General features: G+C 44.3%; 1 protein-coding gene across 1 annotated transcript in view; it reads left to right on the top strand.

The window, feature by feature from the left end:
• Nucleotides 1-25,320, top strand: part of LOC141257186 (scavenger receptor cysteine-rich domain-containing protein DMBT1-like) — a 458,733-nt gene that overhangs the window by 346,998 nt on the left and 86,415 nt on the right. The window contains exons 35-39 of the mRNA XM_073671423.1: nt 1,992-2,024; nt 11,802-11,816; nt 11,892-12,048; nt 13,322-13,524; nt 22,723-22,746. Coding sequence (XP_073527524.1) covers nt 1,992-2,024; nt 11,802-11,816; nt 11,892-12,048; nt 13,322-13,524; nt 22,723-22,746 — 432 coding nt within the window. The remainder of the gene's footprint in view (nt 1-1,991; nt 2,025-11,801; nt 11,817-11,891; nt 12,049-13,321; nt 13,525-22,722; nt 22,747-25,320) is intronic.

Below are 25,320 nucleotides of genomic sequence, written 5' to 3' on the forward strand. Positions count from 1 at the left end.
CAATCGACATCGATCTGGGACACCATGCAAAATCTCACCTTGTGGGGTATCCTTGATCATAAGGAAGGTGAGAGATCAGCCTAAAACTACACAGTGGGGGAACTTGTTAATGATCTCATGGCAGCAGGGACCACAGTCACCAAGAAAACCATTGGTAACACATTACACCTTAAAGGTTTAAAATCCTGCAGTGCCCGCAAGGTCCCCCTGCTCAAGAAGGCACATGTGCAGGCCCGTCTGAAGTTTGCCAATGGATGGATGATTCTGGATGATTCTTTGAGTTATGGGGAAAAGGTGCTGTGGTCAGATAAGACAAAAATTGAGCTCTTTGGCATTAACTCAACTCAACTTTTGTTTGGAGGAAGAGAAATACTGCCTATGACCCAAAGAACACCGTCCCCACTGTCAAGAATGGAGGTGGAGACATTATGTTTTGGGGGTGTTTCTCTGCTGAGGGCACAGGACTACTTCACTGCATCAATGGGAGAATGGATGGAGCCATATACCATAAAATCCTAAGTGACAAACCCCTTCCCTCTGCCAGGACATTAAAAATGGGTCATGGCTGGGTCTTCCAGCAAGACAATGACCCAAAACATACAGCCAAGGCAATAAAGGAGTAGCTCAAAAAGAAGCACATTAAGGTCATGGAGTGGCCTAGCCAGTCTCCAGACCTTAATCCCATAGAAAACTTATGGAGGGAGTTAAAGCTCTAAGTTGCCAAGCGACAGCCTCAAAATCTGAATCTGCAAAGAGGAGTGGACCAAAATTCCTCCTGACATGTGCACACCCCTCATCATCAACTACAAAAAAACGTCTGACTGCTGTGCTTGCCAACAAGGGTTTTGTCACCAAGTATTAAATGTTGTTTGACAGAAGAATCAAATACTTATTTCTCACTGCAAAATGCGATTACATTTATCTAATTTATACAATGTGATTTTCTTGATTTTTTTGGGATATAGACTGTTCATGTCTTTGTCAGTGGGCAAACTTACAAAAACAGAAAGGGATCAAATACTTATTTCCTTCACTGTATAAATTCAATTAAGTTAAACACTGAATTGTTAAACCATGGCCACTGTGTTCATTTGCGATTTGTGAAGATGAATGACAATAAAATGCTTATCTGCCACATGTTTTCTCTCTCATACATTATTTTGGGTGTAGCATAGGGAGAAGTACCAACAGAAAATGGCCTGTTGTTTAAATCAGGATTTCATGATGACTTTTATTTTTACATTTTCATAAAGTTTTCTTTTTTGTTCTCCATTTCCCTAACAATATAAATATAAAAATCAGATACCTTACAATTTTCATACTGGCCAGTATAAATACAGGATTCATAGAAGGCACCATAGTGTCGGCTGTCAGTCAGTGCCAGGGGTGCGATTACAGCCACTAATTATGTACTGTGCGGTGACTGAAGCCAAGTGGGCTGCACCTTTATGACTGAAAGTCCGAGGCTGACGGGAGGATTAAAGTTAATTTCCTCCCGGCATCTGGGCTTTCAATGCGGCTGCCACGCAATTTCAGAATATTATTAACCTGCAGAATAACTCCATATCTGCAGGTTAATAGCGCTTTTTCACATTAGAGGTTCCCTTTAAATTTTGGTCAAATAGCAGATTTTTTCAAGTGTCTGTGAAATTAATGGAATCAAACATGATTTTTTAAAGCTAAAGTTTGACTTTTGAGAGTTAGAATATGGACAGGATAAAAAACATATCAGCTAAGAATCTTCAATCCTTCACTGCCAGTCTTCATTGCTATTGCAGCCTGTTTAATCTTCAATGGCAGCCTTGAACATCATGTTTGTATGAAAAAAGAGTACATCTTTTGCTATGAAAGGACAACTTGTATAGACAAATGATTCAAAAATATTATATGTTATGTGTTATATGTTATATGTTATGAACATTTTTATAACAAATGTTATAAAATGTACCACTTCTATGCTAATAATGTATAAGCTGTATTATGATTTTCAGGTGTTCCCGGTACAACTTCAACGACCCCAACAGGTAAGATTGAAATTATCATGCTAGGTATGATAAGGACCAGCGTACGACAATGGGAAAAGGGGGGAAGCCCAGCAACTAGGGAAAAGGAGAGTGGAGACCCCTAGGCAGATCTAACAACACCCTGACTCCCTAAATAGGTTCTTCACCTATCGCCGAGCAGGTTACCTTAGCCCTGGCTGACCCTAGAGCTAGGCCCTAGGTGGGGAGGGGGAGGGTAGAGCACTAGTTAGCCTCACTGCAACTAAAGACAAACAAAGGAAACAGAAAAGGGGATACACTTAGCTTTGAGAAGACACAAGAGAGATCACGACTACAATCCACAAAGCAACTCCAAGAAGAATCTAGCCAACTGCTAGATCTCCAAACCTGAACAGAGGAATTTACTCTATCACCAGCAATTCTCTGGAGCAACTGAGTGTATTTAAAGATCCAGAAAGGGTTTGTTAATTAGCAGCAGAAGGTGGCGATCACCACTGGGTCCTAGAAAGGAAGGGATGATGAAAGGATCAAGAAGGTGTCTACAAGGCCAAGCGCAGCCGGATCCAGAATAACTGTCTGTCAATCCTGACACACACCCGTGACAGAAATGTATTAATTGAAACTTACCCAAATATGTCAATTTTATCTTATCTATACAATTAAAATAGGACACACAAGTAAACAGTCTTTTGAAATAGTAAACATATTAAATTTATGCCCTAAAAATTATACTCAAAGGGCAGTCTGATAATATATCTATTGTCTAAAGTGGAAATGCCCATTAGTTTGGAGGCTACCAAATGGTGGGTGTCAATGGAGGTGTTGAAGTCATTCATGATGATGGTGGGAATTTCAAAAGAGAGAAAGTGACAAAGCTGGGAGCAGAAGTAGTTGATAAAGGTGGGGACAAGGCCTGGAGATTGGTATATGATGACCACTTGGAGGTTGGAAGGAGAATGGATATGGACAAAGTGAACATTAAAAAAGGGAGGGTAAGAAAGAGTAGAGGTGGGATTGGGTTGAAGGTGGAGTTCTAAGAAGAGAGAAGGCCAACTCTTCCACCATGTTTATTGCCAGGACAAGGAGCATGAGTGAAGGGAAGGCCACTGTAGCGCCGGCGTCCATGCCCTCTGCTAGGCAGGGACGCTGTTCCCCTCACCTCTCTGCTCCTAGCCCGGCGTCCTCCTCCCGCTCTGCTGGCATCGCGCGCTCCTTCCCGGCCATTGTGCTTAGGGCGCGCGCGCGCGCTCCCTCCCTCTTAAAGGGGCCGCGCGTGCCGTCCTAAGGAGTCCCCGGCCAATGGCCGGAGGACTTCACCATATATAAGGCACCTCCTCCAAAATGGAGGTGCCCGAGCAATGTTGTTGCACTGTTCACTACTCTGCTTCAGCCCTCAGGTCCCGTTGCCAGTTACCTGCCAGATACCTGCCAGATTCCTGCCAGCTTGCTGTCTTATTCCTGCCTGATATTCTGCTACCTGCCTGCTAGCCTGAGGTCCGACGGTCTGCCTTACAACTCCTGTCAGTCTGTCTAAGGACCAGCTTGCCCGCTCACCTGGGAGCGCACATCAGCTACCTGCCTGCTTGCCTGAGGTCCGACGGTCTGCCTTCCAACTCCTGTCAGTCTGTCTATGGACCAGCTTGCCCGCTCACCTGGGAGCGCACATCTGCTACCTGCCTGCTAGCCTACCTGGAGGCTCCGCCGTCACGTGCTGTGACCACCTGCCTGTCCAGTGACTTCTGCCCACTCACCTGGGAGCGCTCATCTGCCGCCTGTCTGTTGGTCTTCCTGGAGGCTCCGCCGTCACATGCTGTGACCACCCGTTTATCCAGAGACTCTCGCCTGCTCACCTGGGAGCTCACATCTACCATCAGCCGCCACAGGTCGTACCAACCCTTTACCCAGAGACTGCCCCGGTCACTTGCCGTGACCATCTGCCCGTTCATCCAGAGACTGCCCCGGTCACTTGCCGTGACCATCTGCCCGTTCATCCAGAGACTGCCCCGGTCACTTGCCGTGACCTCCTGCCCGTTCATCCAGAGACTGCCCCAGTCACTTGCCATGACCTCCTGCCCGTTCATCCAGAGACTGCCCCAGTCACTTGCCGTGACCTCCTGCCCGTTCATCCAGAGACTGCCCCGGTCACCTGTCGTGACCTCCAGCCCGTTCACTCAGAGACTGTCCCGGTCACCTGCTGTGACTGCCTGCCCGTCTTCCCTGGTCGCCACCCGCTCCCTTACAAGGACCGCCCCCTTGTATAGTAGCTCTGAGGTTCCGCCTCCCAGACCCGTTACAGTTTTCTCGGGCCATGGAACCCGGTGGCACCCAAGCTCCCTCACTCTCGGACCTGTGTCATGAACTGTCCCGTCAGAGGTCCCAACAGGAGTCCATCCTGGGTCACCTGCGGAATGTCAATACTCGCCTGGACACTCTGACTGCTCCACCAGCAACCACCGCCAGAGCCATGACTCGCAATCCGGCAGCTCCGCTGCCCACCAATACTATGGTATCCTACCCCGGACCCCGGCTTTCCGCACCTCCTCGCTTCGGAGGCGACTCCGCTCAGGCTCGGGGCTTTATAAATCAGTGCACCCTGCACTTTGAACTCCTGTCCCACCAGTTTAACTCCGACCGGGCCAAAATTGCCTTCATCATGTCCTATCTCACCGGGGAGGCCCTGGCCTGGCTAAATCCTCTATGGGAGAGAGGAGACCCCCTGGTGTCCGACTTGCCTGCCTTCCTCACGGCTTTCCGGAAAGTCTTCGACGAACCTGGACGGAAGACCTCATCCGCATCATCTCTGCTACGCCTCCGTCAGGGAAGTCTCACCGTGGGCCAATATGCCATACGGTTCCGTACCCTTGCCTCGGAGCTGGCCTGGGATAACGACGCTCTGGTATCTGTCTTCTGGGAGGGTCTGTCCGGCCGTATTAAAGATGAACTTGCCGGTCGAGACATTCCTACCACTCTCGATGATCTAATAACTCTTGCCACCCGGATTGACCTACGGTTCCAGGAGCGTGCCAAAGAAGTCACCCGTGAGAGGAGGTTTCCACGTCTAGCTCCTACTTTTCAGAAATCCGTCACTCCCTCCGTTTCTCCCCAGGTACACTCTCCTGAGCCTATGCAGGTCGACCAGACCAAGATGGTCAAAACCCGTCAGGACTTACGCCGTGCCGAGGGGAGCTGCTTCTACTGTGGCAGTAAGGAGCACCGGATCCGTACCTGCCCGGAGAGGTCGGGAAATGCCTGTGTCTAGGTTCACTCAGAGAGGTCGACCTAGACAAGAATAAATCCTCTCCATCTCTGCTGCTGTCAGTCTCAATTATCTGCGGGGAGAATCGTTATTTCGAACTAGCCCAACTTGACTCTGGAGCGGCCGGGAATCTTATTTCACAGGCCCTGGTAGAAAAATACCGCATTCCCACCAAACCTCTGGCTATACCATTATCTGTCGCTACTGTGGATGGGGGCCTCTTACCACGTCCCATCCAACTCATCACCGAATCCGTAACTCTGCAGGTGGGAATGCTGCATTCTGAGAGCATCTCTTTTCATGTTCTGCCTGGACTCTCTCACGCCCTCTTACTAGGTCTACCTTGGCTCCAGAGACATGCACCCGTGCTTGACTGGCAGACCGGAGAAGTCCTTCGCTGGGGACAGGACTGCCATAAGACCTGTCTGGTTCCCGTCCATCCCGTCCGTCCTTCTCCTACCCCAGCTAATCTACCTGGACTTCCGATTCCTTATTGGTCTTATGCTGATGTCTTTAATAAAAAGGAGGCAGAGACACTACCCCCTCATAGACCATACGACTGCCCTATCGACCTGTTACCTGGTACTACTCCTCCCCGTGGGCGTATTTATCCATTATCCGCTGCTGAGACCCGGTCGATGTCCGAATATATTGAGGAGAATCTGGCCAGGGGATTCATCCGGAGATCTACCTCCCCGGCGAGAGCAGGCTTCTTTTTCGTCAAAAAGAAGGACGGCTCTCTCCGTCCCTGTATAGACTATAGAGGCCTTAACCAGATCACGGTGAAGAATAAGTACCCCCTTCCGCTCATTCCGGAGTTATTTGATCGTCTGAGGGGGGCTAGAATCTTCACCAAACTGGACCTCCGTGGGGCGTACAACCTGGTTCGTATCCGTCAGGGGGATGAATGGAAGACGGCATTCAACACCCGGGACGGCCACTATGAATATCTGGTAATGCCCTTTGGTCTCTGTAACGCTCCTGCCGTCTTTCAAGAGTTGGTCAATGACATCTTCCGGGACCTTCTCTACTCCTGCGTAGTGGTGTACCTGGACGACATCTTGGTCTTCTCTCCGGATCTCCAGACTCACCGGAGGGACGTTCGTCAGGTCCTGCTCAGGCTCAGGCAGAATCACCTCTTCGCTAAATACGAGAAGTGCCTCTTTGAGCAGACCTCGCTTCCGTTTTTGGGCTACATTATTTCTCAGACCGGCCTACGAATGGATCCAGAGAAACTGTCTGCCATCGAGAAATGGCCTCGACCGGAGGGGTTGAAGGCCATTCAGCGATTCCTGGGCTTCGCCAACTACTACCGCCTCTTCATACCACACTTCTCTTCCTGGACTGCCCCAATTTCCGCGCTCACCCGTAAGGGTACTAATCCCAAAGAATGGCCGCCCGAAGCAGAGGAGGCCTTTCTTTCCTTAAAACAGGCCTTCTCTTCCGCCCCGGTGCTGCATCGCCCGGACGGCAACAAGCAGTTCTTCCTGGAAGTTGACGCCTACTCCTCTGGAGCCGGAGCGGTACTTACTCAAAAATCATCTTCCGGGAAGATGGTAACTTGCGGCTTCTTCTCTAAACTCTTCTCCTCCTCAGAGCGCAATTATTCCATAGGAGACCGAGAGTTATTGGCCATCAAACTGGCATTGGAGGAGTGGCGTTACCTGCTCGAGGGGGCTCTTCACCCGGTAATAATTTACACTGACCACAAGAACTTGGCTTACCTCCAGCATGCCCAGAGACTTAACCCGCGCCAAGCCCGGTGGTCCTTGTTTTTTGCTCGCTTTGATTTTGTTCTTCATTTTCGCCCTGCTGACAAAAACGTCAAGGCGGACGCCTTGTCTCGATCCTTTCTGGTGTCTGATCTCGAGGAAGATCCGAAACACATCATCGATCCCGCCAGAGTAATGCAGGTGGCTCCCGTGAGTCTAAATCGTCTCCCTCCCGGAAAGACGTTCGTATCTGTACCTGATCGGGAGAAGATCCTTCACTGGGGTCACTCGTCTAAACTGGCTTGCCACGCCGGTCAGAAAAAGACCCTCCAGCTTATTACCCGGCACTACTGGTGGCCTACCCTGCACAAGGACGTAATAGACTTTGTTTCTGCCTGTGTGTCCTGCGCCCGCAACAAGGTTCCGAGACATCTGCCAGCCGGTCGCCTCCTTCCGCTTTCTGTACCTGCTGCCCCCTGGCAGCATATAGCAATGGACTTTATAACTGACCTCCCAGTCTCTGCCGGTTGTACGGTCATTTGGGTGGTCGCTGACCGCTTCTCCAAGATGACTCATTTCGTTCCCCTGCCTGGCCTCCCGTCTGCACCCGAGCTAGCTAAAGACTTTATTCGTCACATCTTTCATCTTCATGGCCTGCCCCTCCACATCGTGTCGGATCGTGGGGTACAGTTCACCTCACGCTTCTGGAGAGCCACTTGTAAACTGCTAGACGTCACCCTGGACTTCTCTTCCGCTTACCACCCACAGTCCAATGGTCAAGTGGAGCGGATCAATCAGAACCTGACCAGTTACCTCCGGCACTTCGTTAATGCCCATCATTCAGACTGGGTGGATCTCCTACCATGGGCCGAGTTCTCTTACAACAATCACGAGAGCGAATCCTCCTCCAAATCCCCGTTTTTTGTAGTCTTCGGTCAGCATCCTCGGATTCCTTTTCCTGTCTCCACCTCTGTGGACAACCCGGCTGCGGAATCTCTCGTTAGCAAATTTTCCTCCATTTGGGAGAGTACCCGATCCGCACTCCTTCAGTCGTCCGAACGGATGAAAAGACACGCTGACAAAAAACGCCTGGATCCTCCACAATTTCGTCCTGGAGATAAAGTCTGGCTCTCATCTAAATATGTCCGACTCAAGATACCTTCTTACAAGTTAGGGCCTCGGTTCATCGGTCCTCTGGAGGTCATCAGTCAGATCAACCCGGTGGCCTATAAATTGAAACTCCCGGCCAACTTACGGATCCCTAACTCCTTCCATGTATCTCTCCTCAAACCTGTGGTACTTAACTCTTTTTCCAAGTCTACAGGTACGCCTCCTGCTCCGGTTTCTGCTGAGGACGAGTTTGAGGTAGAGAACATTCTTGCCACCAAAAGGGTAAGAGGAAAGACCTTTTTTCTAGTAGATTGGAAGGGGTTTGGTCCTGAGGAGAGAACGTGGGAGCCCTGGGAGAACATCCATGCCCCTCTCATCCTAGCTAAATTTCTGTCTGACCTAAAAAAGGGGGGGCCTAAAGGGGGTGGTACTGTAGCGCCGGCGTCCCTGCCCTCTGCTAGGCAGGGACGCTGTTCCCCTCACCTCTCTGCTCCTAGCCCGGCGTCCTCCTCCCGCTCTGCTGGCAGCGCGCGCTCCTTCCCGGCCACTGTGCTTAGGGCGCGCGCGCGCGCGCTCCCTCCCTCTTAAAGGGGCCGCGCGCGCCGTCCTAAGGAGTCCCCGGCCAATGGCCGGAGGACTTCACCATATATAAGGCACCTCCTCCAAAATGGAGGTGCCCGAGCAATGTTGTTGCACTGTTCACTACTCTGCTTCAGCCCTCAGGTCCCGTTGCCAGTTACCTGCCAGATACCTGCCAGATTCCTGCCAGCTTGCTGTCTTATTCCTGCCTGATATTCTGCTACCTGCCTGCTAGCCTGAGGTCCGACGGTCTGCCTTACAACTCCTGTCGGTCTGTCTAAGGACCAGCTTGCCCGCTCACCTGGGAGCGCACATCAGCTACCTGCCTGCTTGCCTGAGGTCCGACGGTCTGCCTTCCAACTCCTGTCAGTCTGTCTATGGACCAGCTTGCCCGCTCACCTGGGAGCGCACATCTGCTACCTGCCTGCTAGCCTACCTGGAGGCTCCGCCGTCACGTGCTGTGACCACCTGCCTGTCCAGTGACTTCTGCCCGCTCACCTGGGAGCGCTCATCTGCCGCCTGTCTGTTGGTCTTCCTGGAGGCTCCGCCGTCACATGCTGTGACCACCCGTTTATCCAGAGACTCTCGCCTGCTCACCTGGGAGCTCACGTCTACCATCAGCCGCCACAGGTCGTACCAACCCTTTACCCAGAGACTGCCCCGGTCACTTGCCGTGACCATCTGCCCGTTCATCCAGAGACTGCCCCGGTCACTTGCCGTGACCATCTGCCCGTTCATCCAGAGACTGCCCCGGTCACTTGCCGTGACCTCCTGCCCGTTCATCCAGAGACTGCCCCAGTCACTTGCCGTGACCTCCTGCCCGTTCATCCAGAGACTGCCCCAGTCACTTGCCGTGACCTCCTGCCCGTTCATCCAGAGACTGCCCCGGTCACCTGCCGTGACCTCCAGCCCGTTCACTCAGAGACTGTCCCGGTCACCTGCTGTGACTGCCTGCCCGTCTTCCCTGGTCGCCACCCGCTCCCTTACAAGGACCGCCCCCTTGTATAGTAGCTCTGAGGTTCCGCCTCCCAGACCCGTTACAGCCACCATATCACAGTGCAGTAGGGAGACTGATTATGTAGGTAGGAGTAGGGAGGATCGATTGTGTGACGTAAAAAGGTTGTGAATGACATGGAGCTTATTGCAGATGGAACAGGTGTACCATAGTGCTCCAGAGAGATCAAGCAGTGAACTGGAGGTCAAGTGGGTGGGTTTTAGGTTGAAAATATTGCATTAGTTTCTAGTAGCTGATGATGGGAAGGAGAAATAATGGAGAGTTTTACCTATGGAGGTCCAGGATTGGGAGATATATCACCAGCAGTGAGGAGAAGTAGAGAGATGGAGTGGAAGTGGAGGAAGTAGAGTGAATGGTTTGTCTTGTGTTTTAAAACAAGGTATCTGAGGTTTAGGAGTAGGTCAGCAGATGAGGTCAGGTGCGGGGGATTGTGAGAAGTAAAGAGATCGTGAATGACATGGAGCTTATTGCAGATGGAACGGACGTTCCGTAGTGCTCCAGAGAGAAGGAGCAGTGAAGCGGTGGTTAAGTGGATGGGTTTAGGTTGAAGAGATTGCAGTAGAAGCTGGGGAGTGATGGGATGGAGAAATATAGGGTTTTACCTGTGGAGGTCCAGGTTTGGAAGATTTATCATCAACAGTGAGGAGAAGCAGAGATGGAGAAAAGGTGGAGAAAGGAGAGTGCATGGTTTGTTTTGTGTTTTAAGGGGAGTGATCGGGGGTTCAGGAGCAGGCCAGGAGATGAGGACAGGTGGGGGGTTAAGAGGGAAGGTGAGATAACTGTTTTGTGGGTGATGAGGTTTGAAGATAGCAAAGAAGAGTTAGGATTAGCGGAGCACTTAAAAGCTGCACTTGATGGAGCTGTACGCATAGACCATGGTCAGCATAGACCTATATCTTCAAATTTATACAAGTCTGCAGTCACATTGTCATGCAAGGTTTTGGAAAAACTAAGTGCAACACAAAGGGAAGAGGGGAAGGGAGCCCAGACTCTAGGGAAAGTGGGGAGTGGAGACCTCCTAGACTGATCTGATATCACCCTGTCTCCCCTACTGTCCCTATATTGGTTCTTCACCAATCGCCACACAGAAATCTATCCCTGTATTTCCCTAACGCTTGGCCCTGGGTAAAGAAGGGGGGATGAGCACTAGTCGATTCCCACTAACAACTAAAGATAGCAAGGTAGACAAACACGACGGAAAAATAAGTTAGCTAACTTAGCTTGAGCCGACTTCAGAGAGATAACACACATGCCTCTTAGCAGCAGAGAGGAAGTAAATAGACTGCACTTGCTCCAAGCTTTTCACAAGGAAACATGTGAATATCACTGACACCGCCCTGTAGCAAAGTGAAACTATTTAAAAACCCAGGCAAGGGTGTCAATTAGAGCAGAAGGGAGGTAGCCGCTGGGTCCTAGAGTGAAACAGCTAAGAAGGTGTTTGTAATGCCAAACGAAGAGATTTCTGCAAGCAACTGCAGGACGACTGTCTATCACATCTGACACATCCATGACGCACATAGAGTGCAGATTTTCATGCCATACCTGGACAACCCCTTTAAGCAGGCTGTTTGTTACCTCTGAGTAACTATACATTTCTATAGTGTTGTCACATTATTAAAGAGATAAAAAGGGTTGGTCACAGTCATAGAAGACTTCAGAGTGTTATACACATTGTTTCAGGGTATTTGGAAACTTTGCGGTATTGGGATTCACATTAAATTAATTCACCGCAAATCAAGTTTTGGGTAAAAATTAGTTGAACCTAGTGAATTCGAATTTCATAACATTCATAGAATTCATTCATCTCTAGTGTTTTATTGCAGGATGTTTACATCTCCCACGGTTGAAATCTATATAACAATTGACACACTGCACGCACAAATTCTACTGTGTGCCTCTTTGTGCATCACTGTTCCCAGACAAGTTTTCTCCTGCACATGATTGCACAGTCATAACTATCACATACAATGACAATTAATAGTGCTATGTAGGTTTTAATATTTAAATTAAATGTGAAAACATTCTAACTTAATTATAATATAATGTCAATGAATAGTAATAAAAAGTACATTGTAAATCCAGCTACTAACGAGAGTTCTTCATTTTTATCTTGCTATCTTCTCTAGGCAACTTCACAACAGGTATGTTATAAATTACTTTTCCTTTCTCATCACTTTAGAAAGAATTTGTGGTGATTACTTCTTCATTTCTTTCAGATTCATCAAACAGAACCTGTGGTGGTCTGTTGACCCAAATGAATGGGAACATAACAAGTCCATTCTTTCCAAATAATTACCCTGCTAATTCCCACTGTATTTGGGAAATTCATGTGCCAGGGGGCTATTACATACGACTATCATTCCTTCATTTCAAGTAAGTTATTTAGTATTCAAATCCATTTGTGTTTTTGGAAACCCATTTGACAGAAACTAATACGTTTAGATGCTTGTCATTGTGTACCAGTTGCAAAGACAAACACAAAAGTCAATCGTTGGTATGGGTGCAACAATGTTAGTCTCTGAAAAAGACTCAATTTTATTATATAAACTGTTTGGAGAGTATATATTCTCATCAATGAGCTCCATTAAACTTAAATATTTTACTTAAAAAATGTCAATCTTGAGGGCTTGTAAATAATACAAAACGTTTATTAAACATAACTTTTATTAGTTAATTTACATAAAACTTACAGATTAGTATTTACCATACTAAGAAATAAAAAAATACAAAGTTGCATGTGTTCTACCTTGAAATAGAACCCATATGTACAGTTTATCATTGTATTTGATTCATATGGGATAATTGGAAGCTCATATGTAAGAGTGGGACTACTAGTAGATCAGTCTTCTTGTGTATTTGTCTGACCCAGTCATTGATTCTTTGTAGACTTGTCTTGGTAAAGATATCGCTAATTTATTTATTGCCTACCAACCTTGGCTAGATAGCGAATTATAAGCTAACAAACTGTTCTAGAAAAAGCTAGTCCAAGAGTCATTTGGCATTTCTTTTTAAAACGAGGGTGATTCCTTCTCATAAAGTGGTGGCATACTGCTAGGAAATGGCAGTCACTAACAGGTATAATGAGTAGCCCGGAAACGTGATTTAATTGTTAGATAGCTGTTATGAAGGTAAAGTGATAGTATTTGTATGCCCTTAATTGTATTGGTCAGTGTTTTGCTGGTTCCAACACCACAAGGTTGCACCCTGCTCTCTATAGACAGACTCATGTTAGTATGGAAGTTCTGCGATTGCGCTAATTACTTTATATACAAAAGTTGCTTGAATTTGAAAAGCTTGGTATAGATGGTTTTCTCTTTCTGTATCTATGTTGTTACTTTTGTCAGGGCCCTTTCCCTGGTGTTCAGTGTGTCTTATATAAATTATTTATGAACATATTTATATTTTTATGAAATGTGATGCCTGGATCATGTTATAGTATGTTCCCCTCAGTGATGTTTATATTTTGTGACTTCTTTTATTAAAGTTAGCTAATTTTATTCAACTCATAGTACTATTAAACTTGTTTTTGCTGTTGTCTTTCAGCAAGCCATGTACCCACACAGCCATTTCTTTTTAAAGCTCTTTTTCAATGTACTTCACTTTGTTAGTATCTACTTGTAATTGTTTTTTTCTTTTATTTAAATAGTGTTGAACCTCATCCACGTTGTTTGTATGACTGGGTGACTATATATGATGGGATTCCTCACTACTCTCCTGAAATAGCAAGAATTTGTAATGGAAACATGAGCAACACTTTCTATTCATCTTCTAACATCATGAGCATTGAGTTCAGAAGTGACTCTACTGTACATCACAATGGATTTTTCGCCGTGTTTTCATCAATTTATGGTTAGTATAATAATGTGAACAAAAATTATACTGCATTAGTGAACACTCACCAGCAAAAAATATTCACAGATGAATTGAAGAAATTAACCTCTGAAATTCTTGTTGTTCTTGTTAAAGGGAATCCGTCAGTAGGTTTTTGTTATGCAATCTGCGGTCAGCATGAGGTAGCAGCTAAGACACTGAATTCAGCAATGTGTCATTTATTAGGCTGTGTGCTGTTGTTTACTTACAATGAAGGTTTTATCACCAGGGGATTATCACCATTGGACAACATGGCATGTGAGCCTTGCTCCTACCACATCCCCTTCTCTGATAAGCAGCTCGCTGTCAATAAACAATGTACATGGAGAGCTGTGGTGTGGGCTGAGTTAGCTTTCTTTTTTCAAAATTCTTTTTATTGAGAGATTTTTTACAATATAAGGGTGGGGAATAATAATAATAATAATAATAATAATAATAAAATGTACATATACAAGTCCATTTCCAAATCTGAATTTAAACTTCACAAGTTTTAAACTTCACAAATTCGCACAACTCGTTAAAGGGTTGATTGTGACTTGTAGGATTGCTGCTTCCAATAGGTGGCGCTATAGAGTACAAGTACTCTTTTTCTCTGAAGAGGCAATTTGCATATTAAATTTCCCAGAGGAGCATTGCATGGCTAATAAGCCTCCTTACCTTGACGTGTCAGAGTTGGTGTGTCACTCTCCATAAGGAGAAACGCTACCCCTTAGACCTCAGTCCAGAGCCTCTCACCTAGCCAAATCAGACCTCATACTTTGCACTGACGAGGGCCAACAGCCCGAAACACCGTGTCTGCAAATTGAGATTCTGATTTGGCTTTTATCCTAAGTCATATTGCACGACTCGTTAAAGGGTTGATTGTGACTTGTAGGACTGCTGCTTCCAATAAGTGGCGCTATAGAGTACAAATCCTCTTTTTATCTGAAGAGGCAATTTGCAACTTCACAAGGTGAGGGAAGATTATAATGTGGAAAATCAAGAGTAATGGATGAGGGTAAGAAAGCAAGGGAGAAGAGAGAAATTAGTTAAGGGAAAAGGAGGGGTGAGGGTATAAAGAAAAATCAAGAAATGGGAAAGAAATAAGATCAGGTTAATAAGGGAAGGGAAAGCAGAAGGAAGATTAAGGGAGGGGAAGGAAAAGGAGAATGGAAATAAAAGAAAAGACATAGCAACAGATCATCTAAGCATTGTTAAACCATGGGTGAACAGTAGAAAGTATCATTCAGCAATTCTAACCTAAAAGTGTAAAATCTGAAAAAGAAATACAAATATGTTTATATGAATGGGCTCTTCATACCTGAAGGAAAAATTGTGTTTTAAGAGGACCATCTGGAATAATAACTCTTTAATAAATTGTTCCTTAGAGCATAAGATAATTCAAAGAAATGATGAGTTTACATTTTTTCGATAATCTCAGTAAGGGGATCCATGTATTTCCACTTTGAGGCTATGAGAGACGTTGTGGTAGTCAATGTAGAAACATAAAATGTTAGAGTTGGAAGGGACCTCCAAGGTCATCATGTCCAGCACCCTTCTTAATGCACGATTCACTAAATCATCTCAGACAGATGTCTCTCCAGCTTCTGTTTGAAGACTTACATTGAAGGAGAACTCACCAGCTCTCATAGCAGCCTGTTCCACTCGTTAATCACCCTCACTGTCAAAAAGTTTTTTCTAATATTTAATCTGTATCTTCTCCCATTCAGTTTCATTCCATTGCTTCTAGTGTTTATTTGAGTAAAGGATGATAAAGCTTATCCTTCTACAGCATGACATCCCTTGAAATATTATTAGACAGCTATTAAGTCTCCTCTCAGTCTTCTCTTTTGCAAGCAAAACATTCCCAAATCCTTTAGCTATTCCTCATAGAACATTGTTTGCAGATCAGTCACCATTCTGGGTGCTCTTCTCTGAACTTGCTCCAGTTTCTTCATGTCTTTTTTACAATGTGGTGCCCAGAACTGGATACAGTATTCCAGATGAGATCTGACCAAAGAAGAGTAAAGGGGGATAATTCCTTCAGGTGATCTTGTCTGTATGCTTCTGTTAATGCAACCCAAAATTGTGTTTGCCTTTCTTTGCTGCTGCATCACTCTGTTGACTCATGTTCAGTCTGTGATCTATTAGTATACCCAAGTCTTTTTCACATGTGATGTTGCTTAGCCCTATTTCTCTCATTCTATAAATGCTTTTTTCATTGTTCTTACTCAGATGTAGGACTTTGCATTTCTCCCTGTTAAAAACCATACTGTTAGTTACTGCCCACAGTTCCAGTTTGTTTAGATCTTTTTGAATCCTCTCTCTCTTCTCTAGTATTAGCTATCCCTCTTAGCTTTGTATCATCTGCAAATTTAATCAGTTTACCCTCAACTCATCTAAATCATTGATAAAGATGTTGAACAACACAGGGCCCAGGACAGAGCCTTGTGTTTCCTTACTTGAGACATTCTTCCAACTGGATGTGCAATCATTTATGACCACTCTTTGGGTCCGATCACTAAGCTAGTTATGAATCCACCTAACAGTTGCCTTGTCCATTCCATAGTTGGTCATTTTTTCAATAAGGATGGTATGAGATTCTTTGTCAAATGCTTTGCTGAAGTCAAGATATACTATATCTACTGTGTTTCCCTGATCCACCCTGTCAGTGATTCTGTCGTGGAAGGAAATTAAGTTATTCTGACATGACTTATTAGTTACAAACCCATGCTGGCTCTGGTTAATCACTTCATTCTCATAGTAGGTACTTGCATACATGTTGTTTAATTATTTGTTCAAAGATCTTTTCTGCTATAGAAGTAAAGCTCATAGGCCTATAGTTTTCTGAGTCTACTCTCTACCCCTTTTTGAAGATAGGGACAATATTCGTTCTTCTCCAGTCTTCTGGGACTTCTCCTGTTCTACAAGAAATTTCAAAGATTTAAAGTGGTTCAATAATTTCCTGGACCTGGAGACTTAAATTAATTTATCTTAGCTAAGTATTCCCTTACTATCTCTGTTTATAGACAGTATGGTTTCTTCTATTCAATCAATAGTACAGTGAAGATCTGTTGGTGTTAAATTTACTTTCTTTGAGAAAACATATGCAAAGCAGGAATTTAAATGTTCGGTCTTCTCAGCATCATTTGTTACCACTTTACCATTTTCATACTGTAAAAATCCTATAGCATCTTTGACTTTTCTTTTAATTTTGTCATGCCCCCAAAATCCTCTTATTGCTTTTGACATCTCTTGCAAGCCTTAATTCATTATCAGCTTTAGCTAATCTCATGTGTGCACTGCAGGTTTTGCAGTCAGCATTATATTCTTATTTAGATATGCCACCCTCTTTCTATTTGTTGTACATTTCTTTCTTCATTTTTAGCATGTGTTTAAGTTTTGTGTTCATCCATCTTGGTTTCCTTAAATGCTTTCTATTCTTCCCTCTTTTAGTGATTATTAACAATTGTGCTTTGAGAATCTCATTTTTCAAAATTTCCCATCCTTCCTGGACATTTCTGGCCTTCAGGACATCCAGCCATTGGATCCTTCCTTGGCTCTTTCTGAGTTCCTTAAAATCTGCCTTTCTGAAATCCAACCTTGAAGTTTGACTCTTCACAGGTCTTCCTCCTCTAGTTATCCAAAATTCTATGATAGCATGATCGATGCCTCCCAGGGTTTCAGCCACCCTTTCCTCTTCAACCATTTCCTCCCTGTTTATGAGAATTAGATCCAATGTAGTAGATCTCCTTGTTCTCTCTTCTACTTTTTAGAAGAAAAAGTTGTCAGATAGAGCGGAGAAAAATTTGCTGGACCTGTTACTTTTGCCTTAGAGAGATTCCCAACAAATGTCTGGATAGTTGAAATCTCTCATGATCACTAAGTCATATTTTTTAAATAACTTGGCCATTTGATGCATATTGCATCTGATGCAATATACTTAATTTCTTTAGGAAGTAGATTTGCATACAGAGATAAAAAATTGAGTAACGAGTTTACCCGAGCACCGCGATGCTTGATCGAGAATTGAGCAATGCTGAGCATGCTCGCTCATCACTGCTACCAATGTGACCACTCCTTTAATGATCAAATTACAGTCAAGAATCTTGTCTAACAAATAAGGTTTGTCCAAATGGAAGAAGCTGTTCAACTTTAAAATAAATGCTAATTATTTTAGTCATTCACATTAATAACTATGTATCACAATAGAGTAAGCAAGTGAGCTAAAACATATCACAAAAGGGCACATAAATAAAAACGCACAGATTTTTGAGGGAGTATATCAAGGTTGAAAATGGCTCAGGCACTTGTCCTCATGTTCATCATTTTTCAGCTTTGAGGTGTGGTTCAGTTGAGTGCAAGTGTACTCGAAAAGTGCTAGCAAGATTTTTGAAAATGGATAAAATCTGATGTAATCTACGCTAGGTGAAATCAGGCATACTCAAGCAAAAAAAGTCCTAGCAAAATATTAATTTATTTTGCTACAATTTTATAATACTTAAGAATTAGTTTGATATATGAATTAATCAGTATTCTTAAAGGTTTGTAATGCCAGAAATGCAAACTGAACTAAATAAATAGTTATATAGAGGATTTAGTCCCCTGTTGTAATTAGTTCGAAAACTCTTTATATAGATAACATAAGCAAATGTGGGGGCTTTGGTGCACCATTGGCCTAGCCAAGAACTTAGTAAACCATTACACCTTATTTAATTTGCATACTGAGCAGTTCTCTGACTCTGACAGCGCTCACTTGGCTGGAGTGAGCGCTGCTTGAACCCTAACTGCGGTGCTATGCATGCCCATTGACTATGCAGGAGTCAATGGCGTGCACACAGTACGGGGGTGGTTCCCCCTTTCATCATTTCTTCCTGTCAAGGCACTGCCGTTTCTACACTCAGGAATGCGAGTGGCTTCAGAGAGGAAGAGCGATCAGTTTTGTACACCTCTTTTCTTCAGTTCTTCAGTGTGTCACAGAGTAGGATTGCACTGAAGAAAACAGGTTTACTAATTCAGTGCTTCTGAAGCTGCGGGTTGGGCATTACTAGTAAAACGCCACCTAATTAATTGTGAGGCACAGTGTGAGAAACCATTTTCACAAAAGTGAACATTTGATGCCAAGACCTTTCTCTGTCTACAGAAATTCTATACTTTTACAACATGATTAGCTAACTTTGTAATTATTTTCTTGCTATACTGGATTCAAGAGACAAAAGAGATATGTAACAATAATTTTTAAAGAGGTTATCCAACCCTGAGGAAATTTTTAGCAAGCTTTGCTATCCTAACAGTGAATAGTGTACACACCACAAGGATTCAGCTTTGCTTCCCGGTTTTAGTGGTCGTCTTAAGACTGCAATTATGTGGTTGGCATAGATCCGGTCATGTGCCGACAACATTATCAGCTACTTCTTAATAGAATATATTGAACAAATTGGGTGAAACTCTAATTGTCTTGTCTATAAGTATGTGTTACACGCACGCTGCGAGGTTCAGATAGGGGCGAGACAGGTTACATGATTTCTTTGGAATCCTGGGGGAACTGTTAATCAGGGCGACCATAGACCATGTGCTGCAGCTTCTCTCAGGCACACAGGGGTATTGACAGGCACAGACACGGAGGTTGTTTCATTTGCTGACCAGAAACACTTGACAAGAGTCCTCATAAACGGCAGAACAGTAGCATTTAATAAGAAGTCGCACAGCCAGTGCAAGTTAAGTCTTATGAAAAACAGGTTCCAGTGACAAACAGTACAGTTTACTTAGCAGTACAGCAGTTCACACTCTTCCCAGCAGTACAGGACAGCACAGTTCTAATGCAAAGGATGGGGTGCTATGCAAGATGATCTGGCCTCCACAGTCACTAGACCTGAACCCAATCGAGATGATTTGGGGTGAGCTGGACCTCAGAGTGAAGGCAAAAGGGCCAACAAGTGCTAAGCATCTCTGGGAACTCCTTCAAGATTGTTGGAAGACCATTTCCGGTGACTACCTCTTAAAGCTCATCAAGAGAATGCCAAGAGTGTGCAAAGCAGTGATCAAAGCAAAAGGTGGCTACTTTGAAGAACCTAGAATATAAGACATATTTTCAGTTGTTTCACACTTTTTTGTTAAGTATATAATTCCACATGTGTTAATTCATAGTTTTGATGCCTTCAGTGTGAATGTACAATTTTCATAGTCATGAAAATACAGAAAAATCTTTAAATGAGAAGGTGTGTCCAAACTTTTGGTCTGTACTGTACGTCAGCATCACAGGCCTCCTCACTTCTTGAGTCGACTTCCTCCTGGTGGGTTGTTCCTCAGAGACCACGGGTTCTTTGGTCACAGAAGTTTCTTCCACCGCACTCATTTCCTGTGCTTCCTCAGATGCTCTTGGAGCTGCCTCTGTAAATTCCTGTACTTCTCTTGAGTCACTTGTTTCCGCACGGTCTGGTAATTCCGCTCCTCCTGAGTGTCGATCGGTCTCTTCAGGGGCCGGTGTTCCATCATCAGATCTGAATTGGGCTTCATCTGTACTTTTTGGTAAGAACTCTGGAGCCTCAGGACTTAGTTCATTCTCCCGAGGATGGTACACCCTTCTCCTTGCAGATCCGAGAAATACAACGGTGTGTTCTTCTCCATCGGAACTTTCAAGGTCACTATTCACCTCCGGATCTTCAGTCTGTGGTGGTCCCTTAGTCGATCTTGGAATATGTCGGTCTACTTCTGGGAAGTCTTGTTGTGGTGGAAAATAATCACAGGGTAGCAGTAAATTCCAATGGACTATTCTGGTTTTCTTGTCTCTCGTTTCCAATCGGATTTCATACACTGAGCTGTCATCAGCTTTCCTCCTTGCGACCACATACACCTTGTCTTCCCAGTATGAACAAAGTTTTCCTGGATTGCCTTTCTCACGTACGTTCTTGACTAGCACCCGGCTTCCCGGTGCCAATTCTGCTCCATAACATTTTCAATCACAGTACTCCTTACTCTTTCTCTATCCTTGCGTTACCACTTTGGACGCTAAGTTGTATGCCTCTGCCATCCGTTCCTTCCATTTTTGAACGTAGTCAGGATACGTTCTGTAAGTCTCTGACACCGGAGTATCAAACATGATGTTGATTGGCAGTCTTGGCAATCGTCCATACAATAGGAAAAAGGGTGAGTAACCTGTTGTATCACTCCTTGTACAGTTATAGGCATGTACCACTTTTGATAGAGAACTTTTCCAGTCTTTCTTCGCATCAGCTATTAAAGTGCGCAATATCGACAATAATGTCTGGCTAAATCGTTCCACTTGTCCATTACCCTCTGGGTGATAGGGCGTTGTGTGGGATCTCTGAATTCTACAGTACTTTCCTAGCTTGGCAAAGAGCTGGTTCTCAAATTCTTTTCCTTGGTCGTGATGTAACCTCTTACGAAACCCAAACCTCAAAGCAAATTATTGAAGATCTTCTCTGCTGCTGTTCGACCCGATTTATTGGTGGTGGCATATTCTTGAGCAAATCGAGTGAAATGGTCCATCACCACCAAGATGCACCTCTCGAGATGTAGAAAGTCTATTGAGACCACCTCAAACGGATACGTAGTTTGGATGTTGCCCATAGGTGCCCGGGTTGATATGTTGGGATGTTTATCTTTCAGACACCCACACTCCCTGGTCACATACCTTTCAATATCTCTCTACATGTATGGCCAGAGGAAACGTTCATGGATCAAATTTGTTGTCCTTTCCACTCCCAGGTGTCCCATGTTTTCATGGAGTTCTTTGAAGACCAACCTACGGAATACTCTGGGTAGTGCCAACTGCCGATTTTGTGCTTTGGAAATCTGTTCTACTGACATCTTTATATGTTTTGCTACTGTTCTCAATTCTTCACAGGTTAACTGAAGACGCAGCTCACCAATTCTGTCCATTTGTATTTCCACATCCATTGCTGCTAGTGAGTTTTTCTTTAGAGCTGGTCCCCTTTAACTGGTGTAGCAGAGTTGAGTTAAGGTGCTGTGTGCTGCTGTGTTTTCCAGAAACGTTTTCTCTTCTCCCTCTACACACTAATTCCCACTCAGGATTCCCCGTACGGGCCACCAATGTTACACACACGCCGCGAAGTTCAAATAGGGGCGAGACAGGTTCCATGAATTCTTTGGAATCCTGGGGAAACCGTTACTCAGGGCGACCATAGATCATGTGCTGCAGCTTCTCTCAGGCACACAGGGGTATTGACCCTCAGGCACAGACACTGAGGTTGTTTCACTTGCTGACCAGACACACTTGACAAGAGTCCTCAAACGGTAGAACAGTAGCATTTAATAAGAAGTCGCACAGCCAGTGCAAGTTAAGTCTTATGAGCAACAGTCTCCAGTGACAAAAGCACAGTAGTTGACAGTCTTCTCAGTAGTACAGGACAGCACAGTTCTAATGCAAAGGCACATTAATGAACACAGCATTCTTTACAGCACAGTGTGATGGAGGAGGGGGGAGGGTTTGCTGAGGGAGAAGATCCCTGTGCCACCATTTCTTCCAGTCCTTATCTTTCTGCCTGACAATACTCTGCACTGTTATTTCAGGAACTCTACTGACCTGTGCTTAGCTTCACTCCTTACTTGAATCCTTTTCACTTGCAGGGGTGCTTCTGTGAGATACAGAACACACACACCACCTTTCTCTCCGGCTCCAGCCAGACAGCAAACAGCTTCCCCACAATTCCCTTGGGGCTCTGCTAAAACACTCCCCTTCTCCTGTGACTGTGTTAACCCCTCCAGTTGCTGGATGCTTCTGGAGCACCACACTTCCTGTCTCATGTGTTTGTGTTACTTATAATAGTTGCTGAATGCTTTTAAAGCAACAGCACTAGTTCTGCGTGTCACACTCTGCAACAGAACTACTTCTGCATGTCACATATGTAAATCACATATTTATAATCTGATGACTCCTGCTGAAACCAGCAAAAAGAGCTGAATCCTTGCACTGTGTACATTACTCACGTTACTTGGCATGCTACAGAGCATGATGAAAATTTCCTCAGGGGTGGACAATCCCTTTAATTTTGACCAGGATAATGAGGCCTCAGTGATAAAAGTTTGATAAGGTTTACTCTCTTAATCAGATGGTCAGATAAATAGAGAAATATCGGAAGAAGAAATAGTAGTTTGAGTTGGAGTTAATTTTTAAATAAATGTTATTCTAAATTGTACTTATTTTCATTTCTACAGGTCAACCAACCACTTCGGGTCCAGGTAACAGGAGCTATATTTCGTTTTGTAGGAAAATTCAACTCTTTTTAGATAAATATTTATATATAAATTCTGTAATCTGTTGGTAAAATATTGATATATATGTAATATTGTAATAGCCCAATATTAGACTCATACACACAATCTGAATACAAGATGTTTTCGGGATTTGAATCTTCCTAGCTTTTATTGTCCCATCCTAATTTATAAAGGCACATTGCTGAGGGTTTTTTAAAGTCTTTTAGGAAAGGTCATATAATTTTAGCTCTTGAATAACTGCTTCAGTTGTCCAATTTATCCAAAAACATACAGAATGCTTTTGCTGCCTTTTCATTTCAGTCTTTGAGGGTCAGGTGACATGGAGGCAGAGAAGACGGAGAACACAATTCTATTGTCAAGTTATTTTGCAGGACCCGTGAGCCAAGGTGATAGGGGCATTGACAGTAGTAGTGGCACTCTGAGCCAGGGCAAATCTTGAGGAAGAAATCAGGCAGGGAGTAAGGATTCAGACCATTTCTTATACAGAGGCAACTGTCAGCCAAGTCAGAGAAAACAATGATAATGATTCTGTGGTGGAGAAAACTTGGGAGCTAGTTAAGGATGCTGATGAGGTGATGTCAGTAGGAGAGGAGGTTTTTACCTCAGTAATACACAACGCAAGCGATGTGTGCCTTATGGACTGTCTAGGGCAAAATCTGCTTGTTCAGCAGTCAGCATTGATGAAAATAGCATTGCATCTGTTGATGATGTAGGAGGCTCAACAGTGACTGAAAGCTGTGGTGGTGGCTATGATGGTGTTGAGTCCTATGTGTGGGTATTTATGTGTGTGAATTATTTTCAACATTGCTGGAGGACCAATCTATTGAAGTGTGCAGGCTGTGCTGTTGGAAAGTAAACCAGATATATCCTGGCAGACATAGAATAGGAATTACATAATCCGTCAACACATGAAATGGTGTCACCTGTTCATGTGGGGAAACCAAACTGACCGGCAACGAAAGCAAGGCTCAAGCTGTCTTGTTCTTCTCATGATCATCTTTCTGGTAGCAACTTTGCACTCACAAGTAACACCTTTTTGTTGTTATCATCATCCTCATCATCCTCCTTACCTATTGCTTTCCATACTCTTCCTCCTCTACCTCCGCTGCATCATCAGTTATTTTTTTGTGTGCCCAAGAAATAAGTGTGCAGTAATCCAAATACCTAGCCACCATTATTGTACTAAAAAGCAGTCCCTGTCAAGTTTGGGCACAAAATTTTTAAGAACAAAATGTATCATGCTACGTGCATCAATTTTTCACATTCTCTCTAATTTTGGGTGAAATTCAATTTTATTGTGACTGTGTCTGAGGAGAATTTTCCCACTAGGCACCTGGTCGGTCAGGATTTTTTAGAAAGAGCAAAATTAAAGTATCAAATCAAAACTCTTTTGAATTCCATACGTGAAATTTTGTTTCAAAACTATAATCATGTTTTTCAGAAATTGTTAAAGGGAACCTGTTATGTCCGATAATGCTATTAATGTGCAGATACAGGATTAGTCTGATTGTTAATAGCATTATGAAGGTACCTGGCCACTGTACTGAAAGTGGAGCACCAGGGAAAAAATAAACTTTATTTCTCCCAGGAGCCGCTGGACTTCAGTCATAGAGGTGTGCCTGGAGCAGCTACAGTTACTACTCACAGCACTGGCAACAACGGCTGTAAGCACGTCCTGGCAGTAATTGCCAACCGGCTCTGCACTGATGCATTACAGAGCCAGCTGTCTGTCAGTGCTAGGGCATGTTTACAGCCGTCACTCTGTTTGGTGACTGTATTTGCTCCAGCAAACCTGCATGTCTGAAAGCCAATAGCTCCCAGGACAAATAAAGTTCATCCTCTCCCGGGTGCCGCACTTTTGGTACAGAAGCCGAGCACCTTCATAACCTTATTATAGTTGCCAGGACTCTGGATGTGCAAATAAGGTCAGACTTTATAAAAACTACATCTTTTAAACTTTGTACCCATTGAATACTCTGGAAGTAAAAATAGGAGGGGAAATAGGGAAAGTCAGCTCACCAGTGTTGGAAGTCTGTAGCCCTCAGTTGTAAGAGGAATCACCGCATGGGCCTCCCAAGTTCAGGACGTAGGCACAATATTCAGAAAAAACAGAGGTATTCTCCAGAATTGAATTATAATATAAAAAGTCATTTTTATTTTCAATTTCACATAAAAACGTACTGGCTGGCAACTCTACAATATCCGCAGGAAAGGACTGACGCGTTTCAACTGGGAAGTCTTATTCATGGTATGTCAGATAGCAACCCACATGGGTATTATATACCTGACGTCCTCGTAAAACCTGTACACTAATTGAGTAGGTAGATTTTGGTTGTGAATTTAACCCCACGTGGTAAGGGAAACTAAAAATCAGGTATATTTCTAAATAAAAAACAATCATGTCTGGGACATATAAAAACATGTCTAAAATTGTTCTAAAATTGTTCCCAGTTGAAAGGCGTCGGTCCTTTCCTGCGGATATTGTAGATTTGCAAGATCTGGCCATATTGACTTTGCCTTCTTTCCAGAATTTGGAAG

Source organism: Phyllobates terribilis, unplaced genomic scaffold (genome assembly GCF_046119375.1).
Source record: "Phyllobates terribilis strain yellow unplaced genomic scaffold, ASM4611937v1 Scaffold_3__8_contigs__length_932513732, whole genome shotgun sequence".
Classification (NCBI taxonomy): Eukaryota; Metazoa; Chordata; class Amphibia; order Anura; family Dendrobatidae; genus Phyllobates; species Phyllobates terribilis.